The sequence below is a fragment of the Rhinopithecus roxellana genome, chromosome 9 (genome assembly GCF_007565055.1).
Source record: "Rhinopithecus roxellana isolate Shanxi Qingling chromosome 9, ASM756505v1, whole genome shotgun sequence".
NCBI classification, from domain to species: Eukaryota; Metazoa; Chordata; class Mammalia; order Primates; family Cercopithecidae; genus Rhinopithecus; species Rhinopithecus roxellana.
In genome coordinates, this window is record NC_044557.1 from 122,210,941 (window position 1) to 122,230,918 (window position 19,978).

At 37.0% G+C, this 19,978-nt stretch overlaps 1 protein-coding gene across 1 annotated transcript in view; it reads right to left on the bottom strand.

The window, feature by feature from the left end:
- The window catches only part of IL7 (interleukin 7), a 65,556-nt gene that overhangs the window by 5,799 nt on the left and 39,779 nt on the right, over positions 1–19,978 (bottom strand). Inside the window, exons 3-4 of the mRNA XM_010367761.2 lie at positions 1,678–1,758; positions 208–339 (exon numbers count right to left, since the gene is read on the bottom strand). Of these exons, the coding sequence (XP_010366063.1) occupies positions 208–339; positions 1,678–1,758 (213 nt within the window). The remainder of the gene's footprint in view (positions 1–207; positions 340–1,677; positions 1,759–19,978) is intronic.

Below are 19,978 nucleotides of genomic sequence, written 5' to 3' on the forward strand. Positions count from 1 at the left end.
TCACAAACAATTCACTCTAGCCAAGATATAAACAGGTATTTCCAAACCGAGCCTTTCCTCTTCTAGGATTGAGTAAATATATTTCAACTTTAGATGATAATAAACACTTAAGATTCTATGATAATGGATATGATCACCAGAGAACAGTGGTATCTTGGCACAGGAGTAGTTAATATTTTCATTCAAAGTAAATAGTCCTTAGCTTACCTTGCCAGTGCAGTTCAATAGTATTGTTGTGCCTTCTGAAACTTTTAATAAGTGGAGATCAAAATCACCAGTGCTATTCATTTTAAGAAATTGCCTCAACTTGCGAGCAGCACGGAATAAGAACATACCTTCCTATTATAAGAAAAAGTCAGAAGGGCCATGGTTCAAATAAAATATTAAGAAATGATAAGCTTTCTTAAGGAGCCTAGAGCTTGAGCTATATTGGTAGATAATGCCCCACCTCCACCCCAGCTGTCTATTCCAGTTAATCATGTGACTGACAAGTAACAGAAGTAAAACTGTTTGACTCCTAGGTGACAGCAAGAAGTTCTTGGAACTTGGTTTAATGATTATCTTGACTTTTAAAGTTTGTTTTCTCTATTATGCTTATGTGATCTTATCGCTTATATGTGAATATATTACAAGATTATTCAATTTTAAACATGATAGCCGAAGGAGAAGTCTTCTGGAAGCAACAATATATTACAAGAGGTATGTGTGGTTTTTTCTTATTATTTCTTGCATCTTTTGAGCTATGGATGTATAGCTGATAATATGAAAATAAAGGACTGTAGTCACCTAAAACATAAGTTTTGCAGTTATTTAAATTAAGATATTTTTTAAAAAGCATTTATGGTTTTGAGATGCCATGAGGCTAACTTAGCTACTGTGAGTTTTTAAAAGACTATGAAATAGCACACCCGTTTCTGTAAGGAGCAATGACATAAACTTTTTAGGTTTTGTCAAGTGTAATATTATACCAACTAGATGTGATAATCATTTAGAGATAAGCAAATACTGACAGAAAAATTTTCAAAATGCTCCCGACTAAATTATACCAATGACTTATATTTGTATGTGTGCAAGCAATCACATTAACAAGTATTTTTCTGTATAAGAACTTTTAGAGGCCGGGCACGGTGGCTCATGCCTATAATCCCAGCGCTTTGGGAGGCCTACTCAGGCGAATCACTAGGTCAGGAGATCGAGAAACCCTGTCTCCACTAAAAATACAAAATTAGCTGGGTGTGGTGGTGCATGCCTGTGGACCCATTTACTCGAGAGACTGAGGCAGGAGAATCGCTTGAACCCAGGAGGCGGAGGTTACTGTGAGCCGAGATTGCGCCACTACACTCTAGTCTGGCGACAGAGCGAGACTCCGCCTCCAAAAAAAAAGAGAAAGAAAGAAATTTAGAAATAAGAGATAGATGTGTCTTTGAATTCGACAATTCTAGTATTTCCAAGGTAAAAAAATAGAATGGTTAAACAGAAAAAAATTATCTAATAAGCACAGGGCTATTTGTAAAACAAAAATATAAAATTGGACCATAGTATGATCTAATCAATGGGAATTATGTGGTCAGACTGCAAATATTAATAGTATTCATATAATTCTCTAACAGAGGCACAAAAAATATAAGCTTCTATAAAATCAAGCTTGAATGACAAACTCCAAATAATTATCATTACCTTATTATCATCACATAAATGTCTTTTAAAAAAGTTAAATTCATTATTCAGGCAATTGCTACCAATTTCTTTCATGCTGTCCTGTAATAAATAACATAAAATAATACAGTTAAAACTGAGTACTTTTCTAGTATCTTATAATTATAAAAATAATAATCTTATAATATCTGGTATTTATATGTGCATTTTAAGGAAAATAACTTTTGCCTGGCTCAGCTGACTAAGCATGAGGAATAGTTTCCTATTGTTGAAGGATAAATAAGTGTGTACACAAATTCTTCCATATCTAGAGCCCCTCCCAGATCCCATAATTGAATCCCACAATTCACTAAGAGAATCTGGCTCATCTAAGGAAATAAAAGTATCTATTTTAGAAGTTATGCTATATAGACAAAGTATTATAAAATGTGAAGTCATTAAGTTGAGATGAATTTAAGAGGTTATTCAGTCAAATTTCCTCCCATCAACAAACAACAAGAAAGGAAATTTATATTAGAATTAAGGGATCCATACAAAGCTCAACACGTAAGAGAAAGAATCACAAATATATGACATACCTAAGACCTTTACCCCTTCCTAGCCGAGAAGATTTCAGTTGTCTGTTTTACATCTTTTCAGTTGAGCCAAGACTGCAGGCTTATAATCAACATAGCATTTTCAACAGTCACAACTAATTAATTGGATGTGCAAGGAATATAAAACCTATCTGCATTAGACGGTACTTTGAAATTGACAGTGAGAATTAAGGTTGAAATTTATTCACAACACTTTTAGCAATCCAATTTTCTGGGATGGTTAAGGTAGAATTTTCCTGAGACACGGTGTAATTGCATGTGTGTGTATTATAAACATAGGAGTGGGAAAGCAGACTGGTATGTGCTCTATTTTTTTTTTTCCTTTTATAAGGAATGTAGTAGAAGAAGGTAGAGATTACCTAAATCAATAATTTAGTTGATATTAGGAAAAACTTCGTAAGGTTTCAGATTTTCGTATGCACCGGTTTGGACTAACTCTGTCCAGCAAACTAGCAATTCCATGCTATCAGAGCTTCTAGGACTAAAAACAATCTTAGCCTACAACAGGATAAGACGTGGAGCAATGGCAGGATTTAGTCATGGGCTTTGAATCTTCATCTGCCTCTCAGAAAAGTATTCATTACTCTTATCTCCTATGAAAAGCATGATGATGTCTGGGTTTACCCTGATTTTAAAATGTATATACTATCAGTTTTATCTGGAAGAAGTGTCTGAATACATACATCTCAAGTGTAAAAGATACATTTTCAATAAATATCTTCACATTGCCATTGTACATATTCCTGAAAATGTAGTGGATAACTAATATTTGCCTATTAAGTTATTTTCATGTTGACTTCCTCTTACCCAAAGGACAATAACTCATACATAATTTTTTTCTTTGATAAAACATAGAGTTTTTAATTTTTACCATGTCATCCTTCAAAAAAGAAGGTGAAATATGTGCAGCTACTCTATATGATATCTTCCAATTCACCAAAAATATCATATGAGACAATATGTCACATAATGAATGCCAATTTCTTGAAACATTTTAGCAAATTGCATGACACACGAATATTTAAAAAGCCATATTGGTTAGGTGGCTGTTCTAGGTTATTAATAAAACTTATTTTTGGCAGATCCACAGAAAGATAATGTTATACCAGTTGATTTTTTTTTTACCTAATGCTTGATACAGAATGTAAATGTGTTACTATAGCCTTAAAAGGTTGACTCCTATAGAGGTCACAGTTATTAATTCATCGACCTTAGTACATGTTATTAATGCATCCAATATAGATCTATTTGACTGCCAATTACTGTTGCTTTCTAAAATACTCTTCATTCATGCCCAGTCAGAAGAATGGCTCAGAGTAAGAATTATAGATACATGGTGTTGGAAAGAAACTTAGATGGCCATCTTTTGATTTAACAAAGAACAGAATTACTTGACCAAAGTCACAATAATTGTTTATTATTCACATGTCACATATGTCCAGATGCAAATAAGAAATCACAGCTGGGCACGGTGGCTCATGCTTGTAATCCCAGCACTTCGGGAGGCCAAGGAGAGTAGTTCGCGAGGTCAGTAGTCCCAGACCAGCCTGGCCAACATTGTGAAACCCCATCCCTACTAAAAATACAAAAAAAAAAAAAAAAAAAAAAAAATTAGCCAGGTGTGTTGGCACATGCCTGTAATCCCAGCTACTTGGGAGGCTGAGGTAGGAGAATCACTTGAATGCAGGAGGCAGGAGCTTGCAGTGAGCCGAGATCACACCACTGCACTCCAGCCTGGGCAACAGAGCAAGACTCTGTCTCAGAAAAAAAAAAAAAAAAAAAAAAGAAGAAGAAGAAACAAATCATATATCACATATGTCAAGATGCACATAAGCAAATTTCTTCAAATATTTTATGAATGTGGAAAATCAAAAGAGAAAAGCCAGGACTATAAGACTGAACTGCAGTATTTTCTAGTACAAAACATGACATTGTCTAAGTTCTTTTTTTTAGGTGAAGTTATTTATTTATTTATTTATTTAGAGATGGAGTCTCGCTCTGTCACCCAGGCTGGAGTGCAGTGGCCTGATCTCAGCTCACTGCAAGCTCCGCCTCCCGGGTTTACGCCATTCTCCTGCCTCAGCCTCCAGAGTAGCTGGGACTACAGATGCCGGCCACCTCGCCTGGCTAGTTTTTTGTATTTTTTAGTAGAGACGGGGTTTCACCGTGTTAGCCAGGATGGTCTCGATCTCCTGACCTCGTGATCCGGCCGTCTCGGCCTCCCAGAGTGCTGGGATTACAGGCTTGAGCCACCGCGCCCGGCCTAAACCTAGTATTCATTAGTTGTTTTTTGATCCTCTCCCTCTTCCTACCGTCCATCCTCCAAAAAGCCCCAGTGTGTATTGTTCCCCTGTGTGTGTTCATGTGTTCTCATCATTTAGCTGCCACTTATAAGTGAGAACATGTGGTATTTGGTTTTCTGTTCCTATATTAGTTTGCTAAGGATAGTGGCCTCCAGCTCCATCCATGTCCCTGCAAAGGACGTGATCTCATTGATCTCATTCTTTTATATGGCTGCATAGTGTTCCATGGTGTATATGTACCACATTTTCTTTATCCAGTCTGTTATTGATGGTCATTTAGGTTGATTCCATGTCTTTGCCATTGTGAATAGTGCTGCAATGAACATACATGTGCATGTGTCTTTAAAACAGAATGATTTATATTCCTTTGGGTATATGCCCAGTAATGGGACTGCTGAGTCGAATGGTATATCTGTCTTTAGGTCTTTGAGAAATTGCCATATCATCTTCCACAATGGCTGAACTGATTTACATTCCCACTAACAGTGTATAAGCATTCCCTTTTCTTCACAACCTTGCAAGCATGTTATTTTTTGACTTTTTAATCATAGCCATTCTGACTGGTGTGATATGGTATTCCATATTTCGTGGAGGTTGTGTTCATTCCTTCTCATTCCTTTTTCTCTACTCCTGTCTGCCCGCCATATTTCATAAAGTCAGTCTTCAAGCTCTGAAATTCTTTCCTCTGTTTGGTCTATTCTACTATTAATACTTGTGATTTTATTATGAAATTCTTGTAGTGTGTTTTTCAGCCCTATCAGGAGGATTAAGTTCTTCTCTATACTGGGTATTCTGAACCCTTAATGGAGAGGTAATGAGGTCAGTTGGAGGAAAGAGGGCACTCAGGCTTTTTGAGTTTTCAGCATTCTTGCCCTGATTCTTTCTCATTTCTGTGAGCTTATCTAATCTACCTTCAATGTTCGATGTTGCTTAACTTTGGATGTTTTTTTTGTCCTTTTTTTTTCCTGGCACAATTCAGCCACTTTACCATAGGGATGCTGTGGTTTGCTGGGGGTGTACTCCAGTCCCTAGTTGCCTTGGATTTTTCAGTAGCTGAAGGTATCACCAATGAAGGCTGCAGAACAGTAAAGATGGCAGCCTGCCACTTCTTCTAGGAGCTCTGGCCCAGGGAGTTACGAACCTGTTGCCCGGTGGAACGCACCTGCAGGAAGTGGCTGGAGATCCTGGTTGGGAGGTCTTGCCCAGTCAGGAGGAAGAGTATCAGGACCCACTTATAGAAGAAGTTTGGCCATGCTTTTGTAGAGCAGCTGCGCAGTGCTGGGGTAACGCTTCACCGCCTTTTGGCTTGGGCTCTCCAAAGCCTGCAGGCTGGACAGGCTCAGTACCGAAATAGCAGAGATGGCAGCCCACCCCCCCCTCTGGGACTTCTGTCCCAGGCAGTTTTCAGGTCTCTGTAGGCCAGAGAACACCAGCGGGGATGGCTGGAGGCCCTGCTTGGGAGGTCCTGCCCAATAAGGAGGGATGGCTCGGGGACCTGAGTCTGACCACATGTTGGTCAGAGCAGTTGTGCTGTGTTGGGGGATCCCTTCTGCCCCTGATAGGTTTGGACTCTTCAAAGCCTGCAGGCTGAAAAAGGTGTCTCACCCAAACAGTGAAGATGGTGGTCTGCCCCTCTCCCTGGGAACTCTGTCCCAGGTAGGCACAACACTGCTGCTGGTGGCTGGCTGGAATTCCAAGCCAATGTGTCTTATCCTTTGAGGCACCATGGAAGTGGGGCCCACAGACCATTGCTCCTTGGCCCCTGGATTCAGCCTCGTTCCTAAGGGTGTGCACACAGATCTAATCTCCTGCTTTTCTGGAGTTGCAGTTACTTTTGCCGGGAAGCCTAGAGTTGGAATATCTACAGTTCCTGTTCTCCAACATGTGCCTGAGCAACTGCTCTGCCAAGACTCCCATATCTCTGTGTGTTAGACTGAAAGCCCTGGTGGAGTGGGTTCAAGAGGGGATCTCCCAACTCGAGGTTGCAAAGATCCGTGGGAAGAGTGTAGTTTCCGGGTCCCATATTTATTCACCGCTTCTCTGGGCAGGGGAGGTTCACCTGGCTGGGTGTCGTGCCCAGGTGGGCTGTCGTCCTGACTTTCTCTTCTATGTTCTCCATGGGTCAGGTTGTTTCCTTGATTAGTCCCAATGCGAGAACTTGGATGTTTCAACTGAAGGTGCTGTATTTACTTGCCCTTTTGTTCCTCTTTGTGAGAGCCACTCACACGAGCTACTTCTAGTTGGCCATCTTGGCCACTTCCCAACTCCTTTTCTTTCAAGTTCTTAAAACACATAATGTTATTCACATTTATGGAATTAGATCTTCTTTAATTTCAGCATAGTTTTCTTCTATCTTTGAATTTTTAAATTATATTTTAAGTCTATTCTTTAGAAACACTAATTATATAAAAAATGAATCTTCTATTGAACTTTTTCTTTTCGTGTGTGTATGTACACAAATACATATACACACACACAATTTCATTTTGTATGGTTTTACACATCCTGTCTTTCATATACCTGTTTTAATGGAGTATTCATTTCCGGTTTTTATTTTAGTCTCTATATTTCCCCTAAATCCAAAGAACATTGGTTTCTTTCTGGTTTCTTTCATACTATATTGTTTTTAGCTCTTTTTACTTTGGTTTCTTAGAGACTTCACATTTTCCATTGCTTTCATGGATAATTAAACTGTGGTCTTAATACTTCATTTTCCTTTTGCCTATTTTTGTGTTAATTCATTTGTTCATTTATTTTGCTAGTATCAGTGCATAATGTTCCTTTTAAATTTTCTGATTATTTTTGAAGGGATGCTAAAGTAGAGTAGATTATTGTTCAGCCAATATTTAACATCTAATCTCACCAAATGAGAGGATGTATTCATTCCATATGGCTGACATAACAAATTACCAAAACCTTGGAGACTTAGAACAATAAAAACTTATTATTTCACATTTCTAGAGGTTCTGGTAGAGCATGCATTGTTTGCCTCTTCCATCTTCTGTTGTCTGCCAGCATTCCTTAGTGTTTCTTGGCTTGTCGCCTCATGGCTCCAGTCTCAGCCTCCATTTTCACATCACCTTCTTTGTGTGGGTGTCAAGTGTCCTCCTGCTTTTCTCTTAGAAGGAACTTGTGATAGCATTTAGGGTCCACCAAGATAATCCAAATAAACTTATCATACCAATATTCTTAATTCAATCACATCTGTAGACTTCTTTACCTTATACATTTCCAGAGATTAGAGTTTTTTTAATCTGGGTGGCCATTATTTAATCTGCTATACAGAAGTATGTTCCTCTGTCCATTAATGTTGTGTTTGTCCAAAAGACGTGTGGTAAGAAATTGATGCTTTCTGTATAGTTTCTGTGAGACAAGAATTTGGAAGCTGCTTAACTGGGAGCTTCTGGTTCTGCATCTTCCATGAGGAGGTAGTCAAGATGTTGGTCATGTCTGTAGTCACCTGGACTTCATCAGGACTAGAGGATCTATTCCCAAGATGACCCATTCATGTAGTTATTGGCAGAATGCCTCAATTTCTCACCACATGAGCTTCTCCACAGGCTTTCTTCAATATCCTTCCAAGATAGTTGCTGACTTTCCCCCAAGTATCAATGTAAGAGAAAGCAAGGAGGAAGCCATGTCTTTTATTACATGGAAGTCACACACTGCCATTTCCACATTATTCAATTGCCTTGCAGTGAGTCACTAATTCCAATCCACACTCAAGAGGAGGGAATTTAAGCTGTACCTCTTGTAAGGTGGAGTATCAAATAATTTGTGGGCGTATGTTAAAATTCCCACACAGCTGCTCCTTTCATCTTATGACTTAGAATGAAACATGTGGAGGTAATCAAACTCAGCTAAACTGTATACCTGTGAACCTAAGGTAAATGCATATTACTGTATGCCTTTCTGTCTTTCTGTGTGTGTATGTGTTTGTAGCAAATACTGACTGATAGAGAACTATTGCTTTTTAGATCAACTAATTTTCCAAAAATAAAGGTGGAAAAGGGCAAAGGTAATGAAATGAAACAGCTGTTCATTCTTATCCAATTTCTGTATTCTCTGTCATAGGACAGTTTTCTTCTTAATTTTTTCATATTTATCTTTTTAGGAGAGAAAGTCAATATGGTTCACAGTTACTCTTCATGGTCACATGTGTTAGAGCTAGCAAACTAATGTCTAATTATTGCTCATAGCTGATTGCTGCTTCCTTTATGTTCTTTTTTCCGTCTTTTTGTAGGGCTGGTTCTAAGGATTGGAAAGTTTTGGCATAGACTATGTTCAGTCTCATGTCTCTTGCTATAAATGAACTTGGTCCCTACAGAAATATATTTCATTGCTTTTTTTTTTTTTTTTTTTTTTTTTTTTTTTTTTTTTGGAAATGGGGTCTGTCGCCCAAGCTGGAGTGCAGTGGCACAGTCTCGGCTCACTGCAACCTCTGCCTCCTGGGTTCAAGCAATTCTCCTGCCTCAGCTTCCTGAGTAACTGGATTCCAGGCATGCACCACCACAGCCCGTAATTTTTGTATTTTTAATAGAGACTGGGTTTCGCCATGTTGGCCAGGCTGGTCTCAAACTCCTGAATTCAAGTAGAGTAGAAATAATTTTCATTTCTGATCATCACTATGACAACCTATCCATGGCCTTGTGCCATCTGAAGCCTTGTTTAGGGGGACTTTGAAAATGCGCTGCTTATGTTTTAGAAAATCTACTCTGTATGAAATTTGAAAAAGGCACATATTATTCCTGGAATTCTATTTCATTTGCTACAATTTTTACCATTTGTCAAGTAGCTTAGCAGATTATAGTATGACTTAATAGTTAATTCTTAGTTTAAATTAAAGTCATTTATTCTTTGATCAAATACTTTAGCACCTACCATGTGCCATTTAGTATTAGGAATACAACAGGGATCAAAATCATATATGGCTCCTTCCCTCAAGAAGTTTACTATTTGGTGGCAAAAACATTAATCCAATAACAGCAATCACTTCTCAACTTGATAACTGTTATAAATACAAGATATATGCTGCCATGAAGCCTATACAAGAAGATTTTATTTAAAAACCTCAATGAATACTTCCCAGAGGAAGATACTTCACAGGAGATCTCAATCATAAGTACCCTAGGGAAAAGGGGGATTCAATAGCAAACAATATAGGTCACTACTTTGAAGAGGGAGGGAATATGGCCTGTATGTGGCTAGAAACAAGAGAGCAAGGGAAAGTAGGAATATGGCTGAGAGAGGAAGAGACAGAACTGGTTCAACATAAAGCACGGGCTGGAAGAGATCAAATTATGTGTGGCCTTAAGGATATTTTAAGATGTTTTGTGTCAATCCTAAAAGCAATAATTAATGTATTTCTACTTACAAACGTGGGAATAGCTCTTCTGGTTTGCTTTTTTCAATGATCATATTAACAGCCACATACCAGATGGTTTGGAGAGAGGTTCAAGAAAGTATATGGGTGAATCTTTATGAGGCTATTACATAGTCAGTGCTTAAGATAATGGTTTATTGCACTTGATGGTAACAGAGAATCTTGAAATATGTGAATATATTTGAGAAATAGGAAGCAAATTTAATGTGATTTGAAAATAAAAACTAAGCAGGATGGACATATCAAGGATCATTCCTGACTTGTCTGGTGTGTACAACAGAAGAGTCAGATGCTCCTTGACTTAAATGGGTTTACATTCCAATAAGCCCATTGGAAATTCAAAGATTATAAGTCTAACTATGGTAAGCTGGTTATCATTAGTATTATGTTGCCATTGAGACAGGAAATAGAAGAAGAGGTGGAGTGTATAAATTACGTGTTAGGTTTTAAACAGATGATGTTTGAGCTGACTTTCAAAGATTCAGGAACAGATAATAGACAAATAGTGAAGCCAGAGAGTTAGACGGAAAGCCAAGAGAATAGATCATTTTGAGGAAGTGGTGGTCCACAGTAAATGCCAATTAAAAGGTCAGGTAACTTGAGTCTTGTTCAAAATTTATCTACATAAAGAAAACAAGTTAAAGTAGAAATAAAAGCTAATAATGGAATGGTAAAATAGATGATGGAAAATAAAATAAAATATTAAGCAGATATATTTGTTTTCAGGTAATGTTTATAAACAAGTGATGAATCTATAATAAAACATTAAGAGAAGAAGGTACTATGTAGAAGCCTATATTTAAATGTGAATGCATATGTAGACACTTGAACACACTTATCTAGCAGAAGCTTTTTAACTTTCATTTAACTGACTTTCTGCATGATCAATAGTTTCTATTCCTTCTGCCAAAACATATTGACTAATGCTCAGAGAACAATGAAGACTCCAGACTAGTAGTTTAGTTTCTTATGTGCTCGTGTATATTTTTTCCCACCATTTCAGCTGCTTTTTACTAAGTCAATTCCTTAACACTAAGTTATACTTAGCATTTAATTATAATACTTAATACTATATAAATCAATAAAACATTAGTATAAAAATAGTTCTTTTGAGAACTTCTACTTTTCAGTTTGGCATGCAGGAAGCTTAGAAGTTGCCAATCCATACTTACAAGTAAAAAAGCTAAACTCAATAAAAAAAAAAAACAACTCTCTTAGATCAGAGAAGTGAGGTCACAGGGCAAACCACTGCCCTGAAGTTGGAAAGACAGAGAGGACCCACAAATTAGAGAAACAGAACCACAACTTACTGAAGCAGAGATCCATGAGCAGAAACCTGCATAGCAACCATTGTGGGAATAGAAATAATTAAACTGTAGTTGGCAAATCGCTGAAGGCTCAGTGTGAAACAACTTTGAGAATTAAAAACTCCAAAGGTACCCAGTCATAGTGGGGGAGGGGGGGCTACATACTTTTATGAGTTTGACCTTTAGGAGCTCTATCTACTAGGTCCTCATGGTAAATATCAGATGAGAAAGTCCTCTTGTGCTTTTTGGTAGGAGGAGGGGGAAAAGCTACTATAAAATCAGCCAGAGGTGGGAGGATCACTTGAGCCCAGAAGTTTGAGACCAGCCTGGAGAACATAGTGAGATCCTATCTTTACAAATAATTACAAAAATTCAGACAGGCATGGTGGCACATGCCGATGGTCCCAGCTACTCAGGTTGAGGTAGGAGCATCACTTGAACCCAGGAGGTCAAGGCTGCAGTGAGCCATGATTTATATCGCTGCATTCCAGTCTGGGTGACAGTAAGACCCTGTCTCAAAAAAATAATAATAATTTCTAAAAAGCTGAATAGTCTGCTCTCCTTTAAAGGGTCTAACCTCAAGGGAGACTATTTGACCAGAGCCTAACCTTCTGAGGTTTTATCAGAGTCTGATCTGCCTGGGGGAAAAAGATACCCAAATCCAGGGTCCTCTAGTTTTTCACATGTTGGAAGGCTGCCCTGTATCCCCTAAGGAGGGGGAGAAAAAAAGCAGCACTGGTAAAGTTAACAGTCCAGGGCACAGGCTCACCAAAAGACTAAGACCTAATCACAGGCTTATAGAACACATCCCCTTTTTCCACACCATATCATGACATCACTAAAGGCCTATTTATCACAGTTTCTTTTACTCAGAACGTTATAATCAGCTATGAAAAAAAATTATAAGGCATACTAGAAGGCAAAAAACACAGTTTGAAGAGCCAGAGCAAGCATAAGGACTAGACTTATATATGGCCATGAGGTTGGAATTATCAGAACAGAAATCCTTTTAAAAGTCTATGATTGAGGCCAGGCGCGGCGGTTCACGCCTGTAATCCTAGCACTTTGGGAGGCCGAGGCAGGCAGATGACAAGGTCAGGAGATCAAGACCATCCTGTCTAACACAGTGAAACCCCTTCTCTACTAAAAATACAAAAAAGGTAGCCGGGCATGGTGGCGGGCACCTGTAGCTCCAGCTACTCAGGAGGTTGAGGCAGGAGAATGGTGTGAACCCGAAAAGTGGAGGTTGCAGTGAGCCGAGATCGTGCCACTGCACTCCAGCCTGGGCAACAGAGTGAGACTTCATCTCAAAAAAAAAAAAAAAAAAAAAAAAAAAAAGTCTATGATTAATATGCTCAGAGCTGTCAGAGCCGTAATGAAAAAATTAGACAACAGACAAGAACAGATAGAAAATGTAAGCAGACAAATTAAAATTCTAGGAAATATTTGTAAAATGATAAAGATCAAAAACCATCATTTTTAGCAAACTATCACACGAACAGAAAACCAAACACCGCATGTTCTCACTCATAGGTGGGAACTGAACAATGAGATCACTTGGACTCGGGAAGGGGAACATCACACACTGGGGCCTATCATGGGGAGGGGGGAGGGGGGAAGGATTGCACTGGGAGTTATACCTGATATAAATGACAAATTGATGGGTGCTGATGAGTTGATGGGTGCAGCACACCAACATGGCACAAGTATACATATATAACAAACCTGCACGTTATGCACATGTACCCTAGAACTTAAAGTATAATAATAATAATAGTAATAATAATAATAATAATAATAAAACAGAAATAAAATATGCCTTTGATGGGCTCATTAGTAGACGTCACATAGCTGAGGAAAGAATCTCGGAGTCTAATGATAGGACAACAGAAGCTTCCAAAACTGAGAAGCAAAGATAATAAAAAACTGATAAAAAGGAATAGAATATCTGAGAACTGTGGGACAACTACAAAAGGAGTAGCATACATGTAATGGGAATATTAAAAAGGAGAAGAGAGAGAAAAAGAAAAATCAAGGGATAAAGAAAATATCTAGAAAAGAATAAAAGTGGAGAAAAGAAACAACTTACCTAAAGAAGAGCAAAGATAAGAATTACATCCAGCTTCACCGCAGAAATCATGCAAGCAAAAAGAGAGTGGAATGAAATATTCAAAATGTTGAGAGTAAAAAAACACTGTTTAAATTCTGTACTCTGTGAATTTATCCTTCAAAAGCGAAGGAGGAATAAAGACTTTCTCAGACAAACAAAAATTGAGAGAATTTGTCACAAGTAAATCTGCCTTGCAAGAAATCTTAGCAGAAGCTATTCAGGAAGAAGGAAAATGACATAAGTCAGAAACATGGATCCAAATAAAGGAAGGAACAGCATCAGAGAATAAGTGAAGGTAAAATAAATACTTTCCCTTATTTTTACTTTTATTTTCTTTCATTTTTAGTTGACGCAATAATTGTGCATATTTATGTATGACACAGTGATATTTCCATATGTGATATACAATATGTAATGATCAAATCAGGGTAGTTAGCATATCCATCCCCTCAAACATTCATCATTTCTTTGTGTTATGAACATTCAAAATCCTCTATTCTAGCTTTCTGAGAATACACAATAAATTATGATAAACCATGTTCACCCTATAGTGCTACAGAATGTCAGGGCTTATTCCTCCTATCTAGTTATAATTTTGTATCGGTTAATCAGCCTCTCCCTATTGTTCCCTCCCTCTTACCCTTCTCTGCCTTTCATACCCACAATTCTATTCTCTACTTTCATGAACTCAATTATGTTTTAGCTCCCACATATGAATGACAGCATGTGGTATTTATCTTTCTGTGACTGACTAATTTGGCTTAATATAATGTCCTCCAGGCTCATCTATGTTGCTGTGAGTGACAGGATTTCATACATATTTATACCTGAAGCTTATTTCATTGAGTATATACACTAATTTTCTTCATCCATTTGTTTGTTGATGGACACTTAAATTAATTCCATGTCTTAGCCATTGTGAATACTGCTGCAATAAACATTAAGGTACAGGTATCCTTTTGATAGACTGATTTCTTTTCCTTTGGATAAATGCTTGGTAGTGAGATTGCAGGAGCACATACTAGTTCCATTTTTAATTTTTTGAGGAAACTTCATACTGTTTTCAATAATGGCAGTACTAATTCACATTCCCACCAACAGTTCCAATGGTTTCCTTTTCTCCACGTCCGCATCAACACTTATCTTTTGTCTTTTTGATAGTAGCCATTCTGACAGGTGTGAGGTGATAGCTCATTGTGGCATTGATTTGCATTTTTTCTGGTGATTAGTGATCTTGAGCATTTTTTCACATACTTATTGGCCATTTGTATGTTTTATTTTCATAAATGTTTATTCAGATCCTTTGCTCATTGTTTATTATTATTATTATTATTATACTTGAAGTTCCGGGATACAGAACGTGCGGGCTTGTTACATAGGCATACATGTGCCATGGTGTTTTGCTGTACCCCTCAACCCGTCATCTCTATTAGGTATCTCTCTTAATGCTATCTCTCCCATTGTCCCCCACTCCCCGACAGGCCGCGGTGTGTGATGTTCCCCTCCCTGTGCTCGTATGTTCTCATTGTTCAACTCCCATTTAGGAGTGAGAACTTGTGGTCTTTGGTTTTCTGTTTCTGTGTTAGTTTGTTGAGAATGATGGTTTCCAGCTTCATCCATGTCCCTGCAAAGGACATGAACTCATTCTTTTTTATGGCTGCATAGTATTCCATGGTGTATATGTGCCACATTTTCTTTATCCAGTCTAACATTGATGGGCATTTGGGTTGGTTCTAAGTCTTTGCTATTGTGAAAAGTGCTGCAATAAACATATATGTGCATGTGTCTTTATAGTAGAATGATTTAAAATCCTCTGGGTATATACCCAATAATGGGATTGGTGGGTCAAATGGTATTTATAGTTCTAGATCCTTGAGGAATCACCACGCTGCCTTCCACAATGGTTGAACTAATTTACACTCCTACAAACAGTGCAAAACCTTCCTATTTCTCCACATCCTCTCCAGCATCTGCTGTTTCCTGACTTTTTAATGATCACCATTCTAACAGGTGTGAAGATGGTACTCTTTGTGGTTTTGATTTGCATTTCTGTAATCACCAGTGATGATGAACTTTTTTTCATATGTTTGTTGGCTGCACAAATGTCTTCTTTGGAAAAGTGTCTGTTCATATTCTTTGTCCACTTTTTGATGGGGTTATTTGTTTTTTTCTTGTAAATTTGTTTAAGTTCCTTGTAGATTCTGGATATTAGGTCTTTGTCAGGTGGATAAATTGCAAACATTTTCTCCCATTCTGTAGGTAGCCTGTTCACTCTGATTATAGTTTCTTTTGCTGTGCAGAAGCTCTTTAGTTTAGATATATACCTTGTCAGTTTTGGCTTTTGTTGCCATTGCTTTTGGTGTTTTAGTCATGAAGTCTTTGCCCATGCCTATGTCCTGAATGGTATTGCGTAAGTTTTCTTCTAGGGTTTTATGGTTTTAGGTCTTACATGTAAGTCTTTAATCCATCTTGAGTTAATTCTTCTATAAGGTGTAAGGAAGGGGTCCAGTTTCAGTTTTCTGCATATGACTAGTCAGTTTTCCTAGCACCATTTATTAAATAGGGAAACTTTTCCCCATTTCTTGGTTTTGTCAGGTTTGTCAAAGATGGTTGTAGATGTGTGGTGTTATTTCTGAGGCCTCGGTTCTGTTCAATTGGTCTATATATCTGTTTTGGTACCATTACCATGCTGTTCAGTTACATTCCCTTTGAAAACCAGCACAAAACAAGGATGCCGTCTCTCACCACTCCTATTCAACATAGTACTGGAAGTTCTGGCTAGGGCAATCAGGCAAGAGAAAGAAATAAGAGTATTCAAATAGGAAGAGAGGAAGTGAAATTATCTCTGTTTGCAGATGGCATGATTGTATATTTAGAAAACCTCATCGTCTCAGCCCCAAAACTCCTTAAGCTGATAAGCAACTTCAGCAAAGTCTCAGGATACAAAATCAATGTGCAAAAATCACAAGCATCCCTATAAACCAATAATAGACAGACAGCCAAATCATGAGAAAACTCCAATTCACAACTGCTACAAAGAGAATAAAGTAACTAGGAATACAACTTAGAAGGGATGTGAAGGACCTCTTCAAGGAGAACTACAAGCCACTGCTCAAGGAAATAAGAGAGGACACAAGCAAATGGAAAAACATTTGATGCTCATGGATAGGAAGAATCAATGTGAAAATGGCCATACTGTCCAAAGTAATTTATAGATTCAGTGCTATTCCCATCAAGCTACCATTTGACATTTCTTCACAGTGTTAGAAAAAGCTACTTTAAATTTCACACGGGACGAAAAAAGAGCCCGTATAGCCAAGACAATCCTAAGCAAAACGAACAAAGTGGAGGTGTCACACTACCTGACTTCAAACTATACTACAAGGCTTTGCTCACTTTTTAATCAGATTTTCGTTGTTGTTTTGTTTTGCTGTTGAGCTGTATGAATTCTTTATATATTCTGAAAATTAATCCCTAGTATGAATAACTTGCACATATTTTGTCCCATTCTACAGGTTGTCTCTCCACTCTGTTAATTATTTCCATTGCTGTGTGGAAGTTTTTAGTTTAATACAGTCACATTTGTTTCTTTTTGTTTTTGTTACTTGTGCTTTGGAAATCTTGGCCACAATATCCCTCCCTAAAAATGTTCTGAAGCATTTCTCCTATATTCCCTTCTAGTGGTTTTATATTTCTGGGTTTTATGTTTAAGTCTTTTATCCATTTTGAGTTGACTCATATATATGGTGAGAGATAGGGGTCTAGTTTCATTCTTCTGCCTATGAACATCCAGATTTCCTAGCACTATTCATTAAAGAGACCATCATTTTCCCAGGTATGTTCTTACATATTTGCCAAAAATAAGTTGGCTGTAAATACATTGATTTATTTCTAGCTTCTCTATTCTGTTCCCTTGGTCTATGTGTCTGTTTTTATACCAGTGCTATGTTGTTTCGGTTAGAGCTTTGTAGTATATTTTGAAATTGTATAGTGTGAGACCTCCAGCTTTGTTCTTTTTGCTCAGTATTACTTTTGCTATTCAAGTCTTTTGTATTTCCATACAAATTTTAGGATTTTTTTTCTCTTTCTGTGAAAAATGTCATTGATGTTATGATAGGGATTGCATTAAATTTGTAGATTGCTTTGTGTAGTATGGTCATTTTAACAATTTTTCCAATCCATAGGCGTATTATGTCTTTATAGTTGTTTGTATTCTCTTCAGTCTTTCATTAGTGTTCTGTAGTTATCATTGTAGAGGTCTTCACCTCCTTGGTTAAATTTATTTCTAGGTTTTTATTTTTATTTTATTTTCCTCGTAAAAATTGTAAATCAGATTGCTTTCTTGATTTCTCTTTCAGCTAGTTCATTATAGTATAAAGAAATGCTACTGATTCTCATATGTTAATACTGTATCTGGCAACTTTACTGAATTCATTTATCAGTTCCAAGAGTTTTCTGGTGGAGTAGTTAGATTTTTCTATGTATAATCATGTCATCTGCAAAGAGGGACAATTGACTTCTTCTTTTCCAATTTGGATGTCCTTTCTTTCTTTCTCTTGTCTAATTTATCTGGCTAGGGCTTCCAGTGAGATGTTGAATAGGTGTGGTAAAAGTGGGCATCCTTGTCTTATTCCAGTTCCTATAAGAAAGACTTTCAGTTTTTCCTCATTCTATAAGATGATAGCTGTGTATTAATCAGATGTGGCCTTTATTGAGTTGAAATACTTTGTTTCTATGCCAATTTGTTAAGAGTTTTCATCATAAAGAGTTCTTGAATTGTATCAAATGCTTTATTTCTGTGCCAATTGAGATAAGCATATGGTTTTTGTTCTTCACTCTTCTGAAGCAATGTATCACATTTATTGATTTGTGTATGTTGAACCTTCTTTGCCTCCTTGGGATAAATCCTTCTTTATTATATTCTACTATTTTTTAGATGTGTTGTTAGATTCAGTTTGTTAGTATTTTGTTGAGAAACTTTGCATATTGGCTTGTAGTTTTCCTTTTTGTTGTCTCTTTGTCTGGTTTTGCTATCAGGGTAACGCTGGCTTTGTAGAATGAATTAAGAAGAATTCTCTCCTTTTTTTTTTTTTTTTTTTTTTTTTTTTTTTTTAAGAATAGCTTGAGAAGAATTGGCATTTGTTCTGCTTTAAAATTTTGGTAGAACTCAGAAATAAAGCCATCTGGTCCTGGGCTTTTCTTTTTTGGGAGACTTGTTATTATTGATTCAATCTTGTTACTCATTATTGGTCTATTCCTGTTTCCTATTTATTCCTGGTTCTGTCTTGACAAGGGTAGATGTATTTAGGAATTGATTCATTTCCTCTAGGCTTTCCAATTTGTTAGTGTACAGTTGCTCAAAATAATCTCTGATAGTCCTTTATATTTCTGTGGTGTCGGTTGTAATGTGTGCTTTATTTATTTCTGATTTACTTATTTGGGTCTTCTCTCTTCTTATTAGTTAGTCTAGCTAGTGGTTTATTGATTTTGTTTACGTTTATCTTTTCAAGAAATAAAATTCTGTTTTGTTAATCATTTTATTAATTAGTTTAATTTAGCTTTTAGTTTCTATTTTCTTTATTTCTGCGCTTTATTTTTTCCTTCTTTGTATTAACTTTGGGCTTGGATCCCTCTTGCTTTTCTAGTCCCTTGTGGTGCACTGTTAGGATGTTTATCTGAAATCTTTCCACTTTTTTGATGTAGATGGCTACTGCTATAAAATTCCCTCTTAGCACTACTTTTACTCTATTCCATAGGTTTGGGTATGTTGTGTTTACATTTTCATTTTTTTCAGAAATTTTTTCATTTTGATCTTAATTTTTTCATTAATCTAATGATCACTTTGAAGCCTGTTGCTTTATTTCAATGTATTTGTATAGTTTCCAAAATTTCTCTTATTATTGATCTATAGTTTTATTCCATTGTACTTTGGGAAGGTACTCAATATAATTTTGATCTTTAAAAATTTTTTGAGACTTGTTTTGTGGACTAGCATATGGTTTATCCTGAAGAATGTTCCATGTGCTGGTGAAAATAATGTGTATTCTGTAGCTGTTGGATAAAATATTACATAAATACCTGCTAGGTCCACTTGGTCTATAGCACAGATTAAGTCCAATATTTCTTTGTTGATTTTCTCTCTAGATGATCTACTCAATGCTGAAAGTGGGGTGTTGAAATTTCCATCTTACTGTATTGGAGTCTCTCTCTTTAGCTCTAATAATATTTGCTTTATATATCTTAGTGCTCCAGTGTTGAGTCCATATATATTTACAATTATTATATCCTGTCAATGAATTGATCCCTTCATCATTACATACTGGCCCTCTTTATCTCTTGTTATGTTCTTTGACTTAAAGTCTACTTTGTCTGATGTAAGTATAGCTACTCCTGCAAGGTTTTGGCTTTCATATGCATGGGATACTTTTTTCTATCATTTCACTTTCAATCTATTTGTGTCTGATATGGTTTGGCTGTGTCCTCACCCAAATCTCATCTTGAATTGTAGCTCCCATAATTCCCATGTGTTGTGGGAGGGACCCAGTGGGAGGTAAGTGACTCATGATTGTGAATCTTTCCCATGCTGTTCTTGTGATAGTGAATAACTCTCACGAGATCTCATG